The 13,769-nt window shown below is 38.5% G+C and overlaps 1 protein-coding gene across 1 annotated transcript in view; it reads left to right on the plus strand.

The window, feature by feature from the left end:
- The window catches only part of LOC140233765 (melanotransferrin-like), a 70,983-nt gene extending 60,550 nt beyond the window's left edge, over nt 1–10,433 (plus strand). The window contains exons 6-14 of the mRNA XM_072313864.1: nt 2,606–2,729; nt 3,298–3,478; nt 4,819–4,902; nt 5,408–5,567; nt 6,120–6,284; nt 7,250–7,540; nt 8,194–8,356; nt 8,855–9,131; nt 9,964–10,433. Of these exons, the coding sequence (XP_072169965.1) occupies nt 2,606–2,729; nt 3,298–3,478; nt 4,819–4,902; nt 5,408–5,567; nt 6,120–6,284; nt 7,250–7,540; nt 8,194–8,356; nt 8,855–9,131; nt 9,964–10,158 (1,640 nt within the window). The 3' untranslated portion in view covers nt 10,159–10,433. The remainder of the gene's footprint in view (nt 1–2,605; nt 2,730–3,297; nt 3,479–4,818; nt 4,903–5,407; nt 5,568–6,119; nt 6,285–7,249; nt 7,541–8,193; nt 8,357–8,854; nt 9,132–9,963) is intronic.
- The last annotated feature ends 3,336 nt before the right edge of the window (nt 10,434–13,769 follow it).

Below are 13,769 nucleotides of genomic sequence, written 5' to 3' on the forward strand. Positions count from 1 at the left end.
TTGTTGAACTCAAATGTGTTTTATTACTAACTTCTTATGATGTTTTTTTTTCCTCTGTGTACTTTACAATTTTACATTTGTTTCAGTCAAATTGCTTGCTTGTTTGTTTGTTTGTTATTGTTTGTACTTCGCATGTTTCACTAATTATGAAATTCTGGTTAACTATGTGAAATCACCATACTGTCATTGAAAAATATATTTATGTTATGTTCTAGTTGTAAGTAATATTGTGTTAATTTTATCAACGCTTTCGCAAATCCTCTTCATTGTTTATTCTATGTATCTTTCTTGCCTTTAATCAATTTCACCAACCATTTGTATTACCATGCCGACCCTATATTCTTTATACTTCTTTTATATACTATGTAACTAAATTTTGTCTTAAAACCGTATCCGTTCATTTATGACTTATGTTTTTTTACTTGAATATTCATCTAATTATGAACTTATTTTTATCATTCCTAACAACGAAGTTGGTTTTATCTTGAAAGTATTATCTAATTCAATTGCATGATTTAATACTTTTTCATAGTCTTTTTATTTATCATTGTTTTATTCTGTTTAAACCATTCCTTTTTATTCTGTAGACATATTTGATTTCTAATTTGCAAAGCATTTTATATTTAATTTCATGTTTTGAATATTATTCATATTTTACATGCTTCATCTAATTTGTTACTTATGTTTTAAATTGATTATTGATTGATTATACTTTTAATAAATATGATTTGATTTAATCAGATGATTCAGTATACTACCGTATAAATTTTCAAAAAAAAATGTTTCAGTTATTGTTTTATTTATCGTTTTTGTATTTCCTAAATCTGTTAGATTATTATTACCATATTAGATTAACAATTGGTAAACTATTGTATGATTTATTTCTTCATTTAATGTTTCAGACTATATTTTTACATTTATTTTGTCTAATCTATTTGTTAATTTCTTTGTTCCCATTTGACCACTGTGCAAAATCTTATATATCTTGTTTTTTCCCAGTTTGCTGTTATAGAGTTATCATACGTTTGTATTTGTTCATTGTTTTGTATACGTTGTATTTTTACATGTATGTGGACCCCTTTGGAAATCAGTCTTGAGCTGAAAGGGCTATCCACCCTATGAATGGAAATGAATAAATAAAATAAATAAAATATAATCACTAGGTTACATGTTCATGGGGTCTTCCCACGAGCTTGACACCAAAGAGTCACACGGCCCACGAGCTAGACACAAAAAAGGTCAACGAGTCATTCAGCCCACGAGCAAGACACCAAATAATACAGGCCCATGAGCTACACAGACCCGCAAGCGCGCCACGAGGCAAATAAGCCCTACGAGCTCAACACTAGGTTTAAAAAAAAATGTATTATAATTATGATACGAGATAAACACTACGTGGTAAGTCCCTTGAGGGTTGTAGGTTTGTATGACTTGTGGATGTCGAGCTTGTGACGTACACCCCAATCTAATTACGACTTATTGATTTTGTCTTCCTCGTTTTGCACATAATAGCCAGGTTCACACGTACACCAATTAGCGGGATACAAATCTCGAGATTTGCATCGCGATCGTCATCCCGAGTTTTTTGCACGTGTGGACAGGAAAAACCCGAAAATTTGCGGGATAAGCATCGCGATGCTAATTCCAAGAAATCTTGCGCTGGTTCGTCAATTAGCGGGATAATTCGGTACGTGTGGACGCTCGCCAAATTAGCGGGATACCGATCGCGATCGCTATCCCGCTAATTTGGTACGTGTGGACGCTCGCAAAAAAACTCGGGATGTGCATCGCGATCGTCATCCCGCTATTTTGTACGTGTGAACCCGGCTAATAGGGAGCTTTAGGTTTTGACGCGCGGACGTTTGAGCCGACGCTTGCGCTAGACGTTCTCCTCTCCCTGCGTCGTGTGGAAAAGTAGCTTTAGATTACGCTGGGACGCAACGTTTAAAAATAAAATCGCGCCCCTATATGATCAGTGCATGAAGAAGCTCTCTGCGTCGCAAACTGTGCGGACGTGAAAATAGCCCACTACGCGTAGTAAACAACTCAGGCGACGCAAGCTAAAAATAGATTGACTTTACGCGCGCGCTACTGCGCAAGCTCAGATCATGTTTTTCTTTTCCTTTGAACGTCCGCGCGTATAAAATCTAAAGCTCCCTATTAACTGAACAGGAGGCAATATTTGGAATCGAGCTTACGTGTGTATAATGATTATGCGCTCCGTACAAGGGTGTGTTTATTATGTCAAAAGCACACCTTATACGGAACTGTATTAATTATGTCATATTCTGGAAACCGTTATGATCTTTGCGCATTTAGGAGCTTTGATACAGGAACGTAAATTTGTAGCAGGTAAGGTCATCCTTCATTCACGACGACCTACATTATGTTAAATTAAAACTGAGCTGAGGAATCCAAGTCGAGAAATGGCCGGAGGATGCGCCTTTACATAATTAGGATTAAGACTGATTATAAGGGTAGAGATTTGTGTGAGGATGTGTGTGTATTATGTGCGTGTGCTGTATGCACTAATATGATATATCATTACACTGTCTTACAAAGTTATCTTCTCCCCGTTTTGTGTTTGTCTTCCATTCTACAACAGGTACCTTCACCGCGTCCAAAAATCCATACGGCACCAACCCCGCCCACCTGTGTGGTATCTGTACCAATCCGCAATGCCCACCCGATTCATCGGAACTCTTTCAGAGCCATGACGGAGCTTTCAGGTAATTGAGCAATCTAAGACCGACAAAGACAAAGATTCAAAGAGGGGGAGGTTGGGTTGAGAGGGTTGCATTTTCTCATTCCGAAGGTGCGTAATACAGTACTGAAGGTTCGTTATTCCTAAAGTACATACATCGGAAGGTTCGTTATTCCAAAGGTTCTATAGGCCTACTGCACATTAGTCCAATGGCTCGATTGTACGAAAACTGAAAAAAGTTCGTTGATTCCAAGACTTGAATGGGTTTACTATTTCCTCTAGGAGAAACTGTTTGTTTTATATCAACATGCAGTAGGCCTAAGGTTTGCTGTTACTGAAGCGACCCAGCGCCAAGGCCCGGATTCCCCAATTCGGAAATGAAACAAGAGTAAAACGACACACACGAGTGAGTGAACTGTTTAAATTTTCAGCTCCTCCTTGACAACCAAGACGAAGGAATCTAAATTACATACTTGGCAGATAGAATCCCTAGCGTGCTATAGGATATCATTTTTTTTTAATGGCCACATATCTATAATACTATGTTAAGCGTTGACAATAACATAGAACATGGTCTCGGTGTACACTTATAGATGTCTCGTAGAGGGAGCTGGTGATGTAGCATTCTTCAAGCCAGAGGCCTTCCGCGCGAACATGGGTCTGCCCGCTGGAGACAAGTGGAATAGCGCTCTCAACCCGAACGACTACCGCCTGCTCTGCCCCGATGGATCCCGAGGAACGATCGATGATGCCCCCACTTGCAACTTTGCCAATGTATGCTAGAATAATTATGCATGAATTCACTATAGATCCCATGACACTCAACGATTCCGTATGAGAAGGGATCAACAACTCTGTCAATGGGCAATTTTCTTTTCCTTTCTATACAATACAACACAATGTTACACAATATGTACGAAATATATCGTGTTTTCATAATGTCATCAGATCGGTCATATCTTATATCCACTTATTCATTTATGCCATACTACATCAACGGTCAAGAACAATGAAGATTAATTGATGTATGACGTTTATGAACGCTCGTAATGACGGTAAAGCTTAAATCTTAGATCAGAAATAGACTCATACGCGTATCTATCAAACGAATCTTTGCTTAAGACACCGTAAGGGCTTCTGTTCAAGGGTTTTCTTTTTTCATTCATCAAAAAACAATTTCCGCCATTCTTCGTACGTACTTTATACGACCATTACAACAAATGATGAAGAAAAAATATCAAACTATGACAAAGTATTCACTTGATTTAATTGTTTCACTCTCTACATTTCTTTTCCTTTTGTTTCATCACATAAGCGTAAATATCAGATGGTAGTAGCCTTTTACTCATGTAATTAGATGTGGGTTTTTTTGCCCTTGAAACGTTGTAAGGAGCTGTTCAATCGGCATGGTCCTACTGAACATGTTTTGATATTGTCATCACACAATGATATCATTCATTCACGTATAACAGTAAATGATAGGCCTACGTACAAATGCAGTACAAATGTGTACATCCTTACAAATTATGTGTACGTATACATGTACATTCGGAATAAAGAGCTTGTTTCCAAAAGGCGTTAAATCCATCATTGTCAATGGATTTAGCGCCTTTTGGGAGCAAGCACTTCGTATATATATATATATATATATATATATATTGTACATATATATACATATATATAATTACATGAAGAGTTTCTTTGCAAAAACCGATAAGTCCATTTTTTAAGATTTTGAAGTACGGTCTCTGTGATAAAGTACAAAATGATACATTTTAAATGATATATTGGTCACTACATATAAAGGTACATATTTTGAAGTTATGGTCGAAAGAAGCAAAAATTTCTTACTATTCTCTTTATTTTTCTTGCCCTTTAATCCCAAATATCTCCATTTGGTAAATATGGACTTATCGGTTTTTGCGAATAAACTCTTCATATATATATATATATATATATATATATATTTATATATATATATATATATATATATATATATATATATATATATATATTCATTTATTTATTTATCTATTTATTCATTTATTTATCTATCTATCTATAATTATGACAGATGTGTTTATTAATTGTTCTCCGTAATCTGGTTTCATTAGTCTCCTGCTCATGCGGTGGTCACTTCTCCTACCAAGTCGGTGGACGATATTCAGGCGTTCCAGTCAGTACTAAAGGCAGCTCTGGTATGCATTTCTTTCATTTATTTTATTCAGTTTTTTTTTTCTCTGTGAGTGTATTGATTATTGTGGTGGTGACAGAGATCGACTATAACGTTGGAGACCACTAAAATCTTTGAATTTGAAATTTAGTGGCCCGATATCAATTTTTAGTGATCCCGGGCCACCGGGCTACAGCGAAGTCGATCCTTATCATAAGAATGTGACGGCTCTTTTTTTTCTTTTTCTTTTTCTTTTTGCATGATATTTTTTTCCATAATATCACACAGTTAAAAGCATTACTATATTCATTATTCTGTTTTTAGACGACTTATGATGCCGTCAGATATATCAAAAACAGTATGATAGAGCCACAGAAAATAACATACTTCCTGAAAATGACGTTATCTCATGTACGTAATCAGCTCCGTTGATACCTATACGATGAGTGCTTACGACAATTACGATCATCAAACGTTACACCAATTTTGGTCAATTTCGTTTTTTGTTTTTTTCTCTCATTTCATTCCAGCCGCTATTCGCTGCCGATAACAACACGAGGGGATTCCGCATGTTCGATTCGGGGGAGCATCGCGATCTTCTCTTCAAGGACTACGCACGCTCTCTGAAGGATTTGCAAATACCCCAGACTTACAAGACATACCTAGGAGGCTTTGTTAACAGCATTGCAGGTTAATTTTTTTTTTTAAATCGTCAAACCAAACCAAAGAAAAGATAGGTATATCATTGTGCATTCCTTCATTTTCTATGAGATTCGATCTCTATAGGCCCTATGATAACGATCCTTCATTAACTTGTTCATGACACCGATATTCTAGGCAGTGAATGAGACATCCTCCCGCCTCCCCCCCCCCTTTTTTTCAGGTCGATGTCACGTTGTTCAGCATATCCACATAGATTATTTATCTATTAATCATACTTTGAAGAGCACATTGGAGATTTCAGACAAGCCAAGCTACCATTCAAAATTAGGTATGCAATTTTGCGGTATTTGAGTTGATTACTGACGGTCATTTAATTTTTCCTCCTTTCTCCTCTTTATTTTTTCAATTTATTTTATCTTCTTCAGTTAATGCTTGTTCAAAAGTAAGCGTTATTGTTATGTTTCTGAGTCTTCTCTTCTAATTCCGGTATCAGTTTTAGAAAGACGGCTGTTTACGTTGATCCCTCACAGTCCCGTCTATCAGCTGTGAAAATTGAATAAATCTGCTTATCTGAAACAGGCCTGAAAAGGTGTCCGCCAAACACGCTGAGATGGTGCACCACGTCCATCCACGAGACCCGCAAGTGTCGCAGTATGAAGGCAGCCTTCAGCGCCGCCGGCCTCACCCCGGCGCTGTCCTGTTACGGGGAGGAAGGTGTGGGAACGTGCATGGAGAGAATTGCAGGTGAGCGGACAGCGCACATGGAGCAACACATAGGGCCTACCGTCGAAATGACCGCAAAATGGTCATGGCCTGTTTTGACGCAAAACAATGGGCACATTCATGAACGAACTATTCAAGTGTGGATGATCAGAAGTCATCGACAATCCAAATGGGAAATTGAAAGTTTTTTGTACTAATCCTTTTGGGGGCTTACATTATCTCCTTTGCTTTTGTTTACCAAGATTACGGAATTTGCTGTTGATATTATGTGAAATCAATTAGAAGCGGGCCTTCTATTCCCATCATTTCTACTGCCTCAGAAACGATTCTGGATTACTTGGCGCATACTTTCTTTCCTATTCATTTCCTACAACCGCTTCTTCATCTCTCAACCATTCTCTATATCTTTTAGGCGACATTAGACAGCTGAGAATGATTGCTTCCATGGTTATTTATCCCGTCGAGTTGGTATGAGTGAAGAAATAAAAAGAAATTTAGTCACCTTTTAACTAGAATGAAGCGAGATTATACAACGAAAACAAAACATGATTTTCCATTTTTTATATTTCAATTTCAATTTCCGTAAAATCTTCTAAACTGGACATTAGATTACAAATATCTTATTTATGTTTTCACAAACAATAGGAAGTATTGGACATTTTCATGTACAATAAACCGATAATAGAATTTAAAAAAAAAGTTGACTCGGAGCTATTTAGGATAATGGAGGAAACGATGATCTGACAAAGTATGGTAGTATGTATTATGGGATAAGAATGCAGAAGACAGCCTGATATAAAAAGAAAATTAAAAAAAAAACGGAAAGTGTACATTGTGTGTACATAGCAAAATGAGGGACGAGGTTGTCCATTATTCTAGCGTTGCATTGAGATGATAACAAAGGCTATTAAGATACAAGAAAGGGGGTCTACACCAAATACGAGACTTTTTTGACATATCTTTGTTTTCGGAAAACAAACGAACAGCGGGTTATGCTGACGTGATGACCGTTGATGGGGGAGATCTGTACACTGGTGGACGTGAGCATCACGTGGTTCCGGTTGCTGCCGAGGACTATGAGCAGGGTGATGCCAGCTACTGGGCCGTCGCTGTCGCACGCAAGGAAACGAATTTCGGCCTCGAAGACCTCGCCGGGCGAAGATCCTGCCACACCGGTATCGGCAAGACGTCTGGATGGAACGTCCCCATCGGAACGCTGATCAGACAGGGATACATCACTGTTAACAGCACCACGTGTAATGTGCCGGAAGCAGTAGGTAGGTGGTGGGTGTGTGACCTAATAGATCTTGATGCATGGTTTCATACTTTTGATATCTAATGAATGGCTGAATTTTCCCTCATAAGACATCAATAAATATCAGCAAATTGATGTTAATATCTTGGGTAGACGAAACCTGCCAGAGTTTGAATTTTAGTTTTAGATCCTGGTCATATGAATTGTGTCGATAATAATACACGATAGGCTTCATGTATGAGGCAATTCTACATCCTGAATTCAGTTGTCTTACTCAGCCAGATTTCACAAAAAAATAACAGGATCTCCTGGACTGGACTACCTGTAGCATTCTTGAGGATGACTGATGGACGAGGTAACTATAATCTACCCTCTTACAATTGCCTGTCACAGTCCGCATCCACTCGCTATATAGAAGAATGACTCGGGATTGGCCTGATAGGGTTGTTATCTTTGACAATTAGGCTTTCTGATCTTCATCCCATCACGAAGGACAGAATACGCTGATCCTCGTGTTTTTGTCAGGACCAAGAAACATCCAGTTCCATTATTGTGCCATTTCATATGCAAAGTGCAATGATCCAATTCCCGTTGAGATGACTTATGCTATCTAAGAATAACTAAGTTACTATTGTCACCGTTTATATGCATTTCATCGATGTCTTCTACCCGCAGGCAAATTTTTCAATAGTAGTTGCGCACCTGGTGCAAAATCGTCCAAATACGATCCAAACGGCGACAACCCAGCCAGCTTGTGCAACCAGTGTAGGGGGACAGGGGACCGCCACTGCGCCAGAAGCGGTGCGGAACCGTACTATGGCTACGCTGGCGCCTTCAGGTATGTCTCTGGCACATGCATGCATGCATGCACACACACGCGCGCGCACGCACACACACACACACACACATACATACAACAAGCAAAAATCAAACAAAACTTTAGCTTCTTTAGTGGCGACATCTTGCATTCTACAATGCGGGTATCCGCTAATAGGATTAATAGAATTGGAGGATTACCGGTACTAAAATGGTTATTGAAAGTGCTGCCGCAAGTCGGATCAGGCGTTCTGAAAAAAAGACTTATCTGGCTCGATGATTGATTAATCGGTTACATATAATTATCATTTTAGTTATCATCGTTTACAGAATTCATGGTGTCGTTAACATGAGCCATTGAGGCCAACAGTGTAATTTGTTCTTGTCATCATAACTTCTTTGAAGTAGCCCTGTTACCGTACATCAAGTGTTATCATGTATCATGTAATATCTGCGTAAGTCTAATCTTCAAATCAATTTTGGTCATTACTTTCTCATCTCTTTCGATGACGTACAACAGGTGCCTTGCGGAGGGACAGGGTGACGTCGCGTTCGTGAAGCACACCACGGTGGCAGAAAATACGGACTTCGAAGACGAGGACCATGACAGCCTCGGATGGAACGCTGACCTCGTCGGCTCGGACTACAAGCTGCTGTGTCTGAACGGGTCGAGGGCACCCGTCGACCAGTTCATGAGCTGCAACCTGGCCAGAGTACCCGCCCACGTCGTGGTGACCGCCGCCAACAAAACGGAGGCTGAGAGGACAGTGATCTGGAACTTGCTGGACCAGGCTCAGGTCTCAAAGATGATTCTTTATCCATTTTATCGTAAACAGTGGTAAAAAAGCAAAATCCCGATAAGAAAATGCAATTTAAATCGTGTATTTGATAATTATAAAAATATGTCATTATAACGTGAGTAAATTATATAGTGAGTAAACGAAATGTGGTTTTCAAACTGGCAGCATTGCATCATAAACGACATTTCAGTTGTTTATCAGATTTGTTGTGGTAGTGAGTTTTGCTACATCTCCAGATTTTGCCACATTCGAAACGTTTCAAATAGAGGTTATTTTCCGCTTTCGACTAGTATGAGATGCATTTCGGCACCAGAAAAAAAAAAAAAGCTATTAAAAATATGAGGCCCCATGACGCGTGTCTGTACTTCGAGTTTTGGAAGACCGTTGTATTGATGCCACCTGTGCATTTATACAGTGATACAATTTCCCCAATCATTAAATTTTGGCGCTGTATCCTCATTGATCTGTATCGGTGATCATTTATATACATTCCTTGTATTTACGTTATTGAATTGACTCTTAATCGGACAGTTGCGACTGCCATACTGGTTGCCCGCATTCCCCTCCCCCTTTTGTCACCCCCCCCCCCCCCCGGAAAAAAAAAAAAGAGCTATCATTCTAGTCCGATTTAACAAAGTAAGTACGTGATTCTTCGCCCACACTAACAGAATTCATATAAAAGGTCAAGGTATGCCTTTTTACGAGCTTTTGGATGCGTGCTTCCCTTTGTTCAATTTTCAAAACCACCTCAATGAATTTGGGAGATTCGTTTTTATCAGTTCGCTCATCATCATCTGCATCCCTTCTTCCTGTCATACAATACACGCAGGGTCTGTTCGGCAATGACACCGGAACCAATTTCAAGATGTTCGATTCGGCGGACTTCGGCGGCAGCAACCTCCTCTTCAAGGATTCGACAAAGCGTCTGACCGACGTTGGGGACCGAGATGAGTACGACACGTGGCTGGGGGCCGACTACCTAGGCAATCTCGACGCCCTCAACTGCGTTACAGAGGCTGAATAAGGCCAGCACTTCAGCGTAATATCTTCACGCCAAGTATCAGAACGGAGTTACGAACAGAAAAGAAAACATGTCTTCTCACTGAAAAGTGTCCAACGCCGTTTTCGTTATAAATCACAATTTTCCCCACTTTTGTAGACTCTTCTACCAACATACTTGACCAATATAGGTCCCTAAGGTTTGCCAATTGATGTCTTCGCGGTCACATTGTGAAACGAAAAGCGTAATTTGTTGGTATTATTATATATCATTTTCAAGAAACTGCCTCAACTACACTCATACGCTCGAGTGAAATTCAATCTTCCTTTGACTTTTTTTTGCTCTCCTTCTTCTCTCTTTTTTTTTTTTTTTTTTTTTTGGGGGGGGGGGGGAGGGTCCTTAATGAAGATCATACAAATCCCGGCTTTCTCTTCCCACAGGATTTTGTTACAAGAGGGATCATAAATAGACAAAAATCAGAAGTGTTGACCGTCGTAAATGTTACAGAATGAGGGGAAATACTGAAAAAAAACAAAATCTTTATAACTTACTTCAGTCAGTCATTAATTTTGTTTGCAGTGTGTCTTTCCCGATTCCATAATAGTCGTGGTTGTATTTTTATCTACAATGGGGTGGGATCTTCCCATCCCGTATATACGAAACATTTAATCTTCACGTTGCAGAAACTAAGTAGAATTCACATCCATGAACACAAGACATAGCACTCATAGCTGAAATCATTTATCTGCAACGTGTTTCATTTTATTACAGGAGTATATGTGTGCCGTTTCACCTCCAACGTATAAAATGGCAGCGTGAACCTTGGATACTATTATATAGATGATGACTGGCGGGGGAGGGAACATACCGAATGTTCCACCCGAAGGGTTTGAAATGCTATTGAAGGAGGTTATTAAGTCCCAAGACGAAGTCGAGGGACTTATAGCCTCCCGAAATAGGATTTCAAACCCTGAGGGTGGAACGTTTGGTACATGTTCCCGACAACAAAAGTCATCATCTGTTGTATCATATGGGTTAGTCAAATCACCAGCGTTTCACATTGTATGGAATAGGCAAATTTATCCTATCGATTGCGTGAAAAAAATGATCGTTCAATCGTTTGGTATCGTTTATCATTTATTACGTGAAAATGTTTTCCCATGGGAGAACATTACAAAAATTTTCTGCCCATGGGCGAACATAACCAATGTGAATCCATCACGTGACTGTGTTTAGCCAATCACTAACCGGTATTTGACTAACCCATTTAATATAATCATATATGTCATGTTGCAAAGAATCTTATATATTTGAACATAAGTCACTCTGACTGCCCACACCTCCCGGCCCACCTCTTCGCACACAATTAGATATGGACAGTTTTACATTCTTAGCATTCACTTTGTAATCCTGACGATGAAAAAATGGGAATTAGATTGTTTCCATATCCTGCATACAACCTCAACCGACAAAGTTGATAAAGGGTGCTTAAAGGGACTGTACAGTACTGGTTGAGGTGGGGATTCATGTTTTGAACATTCCTAAGTGAGATAATGAGAAACCTCTTATGAAATATGAAAGAGCATGTAATTTTAAGAAGGATTCAGCATTTATTTGATGAAAATTGGTTTTCAAGTGGCTGAGATTTCCAAAAAAGTGCTAATAATAAAAGGCGACATGCCACAACTTTATTAAGATCTCTTTGTTTCACCTTGTTTTTGGATATCTCAGCCATTTCACAACCGATTTTCATCGAATAAACTTTTGATACCCCTTAGAACTGCATGCTCGTTGATATCTCATAGAGTGGTTTCTGAATATCTCGCAAAACGTTAAAAGCTAAATCCTAACCTCGATCAGAACTGTACACACCCTTTAAATGGGATGGATAAAATCCTTCTAATCAAAATTCACATTTTTTTTTTTGCTTGTTTCACTTCAAATACATTTTGGAAAAATCCTGCGATTGAATGAAAACATGTAAAGCAGTACACTGCCATGACTGTAAAATATAGATCTGTTGTTGTTGCAACTGATTTTCTTCACTTATAAGCACAAAAAAAAAATCTCCTTTTTATCCTACAGTAAACTTCTTAAGTATTGATGTCATTTCAGTGAATCTTATTTACAAAACTTCATGATTATTTTTCATAATAACGACATTATCAAGGTCTCTATCAAAGTTTAATTCATATCATATTGCCGTGAGTGATGAATAAATTTCTGTCTTAGTCTTCAAAGAAATCGTGTGAGAATTAAGTCTCTTCTGTTTTATTCTTTCTTCAAGTGGTGTTTTACAGATTGTAAGGTCATTATCATAGTGACACATTTGCTCCTGCGACAATAGCTCCAGTCTCATTTTCTCCAAGGACTAAGGATATAGGGTTATGGTTGTGACAGAGTTTTAGGTTTAGTTTGATGTGATGATTAGGATTAGGGCCAGTGTTACGTTTGTGGGTAGAATTTAGAATTGGCTAAACGTGCAGATATCTAAGAGGAACAAGTGTCGCAGGAGCAAATGTCATGGAACCAATTATTATACCTCAAATGGTTAAGACCACAAACTCTCCATCTTAAACCTTACCTTTAAAGGGATTGTACAGTTTCGGTTGAGACTTAACTTCAGATTTCCAACATTTTTGGTGAGATAATGAGAAACTTTTTATAAAGTATGAAAGAGCATGTAATTTTAACAGAAATTCAGCGTTTATGTGATGAAAAATAGTTTCGAAATGGCTGAGATATCCAAAAAAAAAAGAGCGATCCTAATAAAAGGTGGGACCAAGCTTTAATTACGATCGCTTTGTTTTACTTTGCTTTGGGTGCCTCATCCATACCAAAACCAATTTTCATCAAACAAACTTTGAATTCCTGCTAGAATGGTATCCTCTGTACTATTTCATAAGTGGTTTCCTGGTATCTCGAAAAAAGTTGAAAAACAAATTCTCCTCTCCACTAATACTAAACCATCCCTTTAACCCGTTGAAAACTGCTCCCGGGTGTAGAACTTGGGCAGCTGTCTACGGGAAGTGAGTGTTACAAAATCTGTTCAAAATCCGCTCATTCTAAACGGGTTTTTAAAGACATTGGCCCGAATTCACGAAGGTGGTACAAATGAAACCATGGTTTAAACCATGGACAAAACCCATGGAGCGCCAAGTGTCGCACGGAATATTTCGTTACGAAATTGATCATTTCGTCGACAAAATGACCGTTTCGTTAACGAAATTATCATTTCGTGGACGAAATGTTCATCTAGTTACAAAATCTTGTCATTTCTTAACAAAATAATCATTTCATCGACGAAATGACTGATTTCGTGATGAAATATTCCATGCGACACTTGGCGCTCCATGGTTTTTGTCCATGGTTTAGACCATGGTTTCATTTGTACCACCTTCGTGAATTCGGGCCATAGTGTGGAAAACTTCAGTTCCATTCTGTTTCCTTCCTCTTCACTTTAGGTGGCTTTGCAGATTATTGGTCAAAGATTTTAAGACGAAGAACTCAAAATCTTTAAGGATTCAAAGGGTAACTCAAGTTTCAGAAACATATTTTTGTTCTTTTGTTCTGTGCCTATTCACTTCATACTTTTGATATTGATCCTATCTCTCTCTCTCTCAGATTCACTCTCC

This window comes from Diadema setosum, chromosome 10 (assembly GCF_964275005.1).
Source record: "Diadema setosum chromosome 10, eeDiaSeto1, whole genome shotgun sequence".
Lineage (NCBI taxonomy): Eukaryota > Metazoa > Echinodermata > Echinoidea > Diadematoida > Diadematidae > Diadema > Diadema setosum.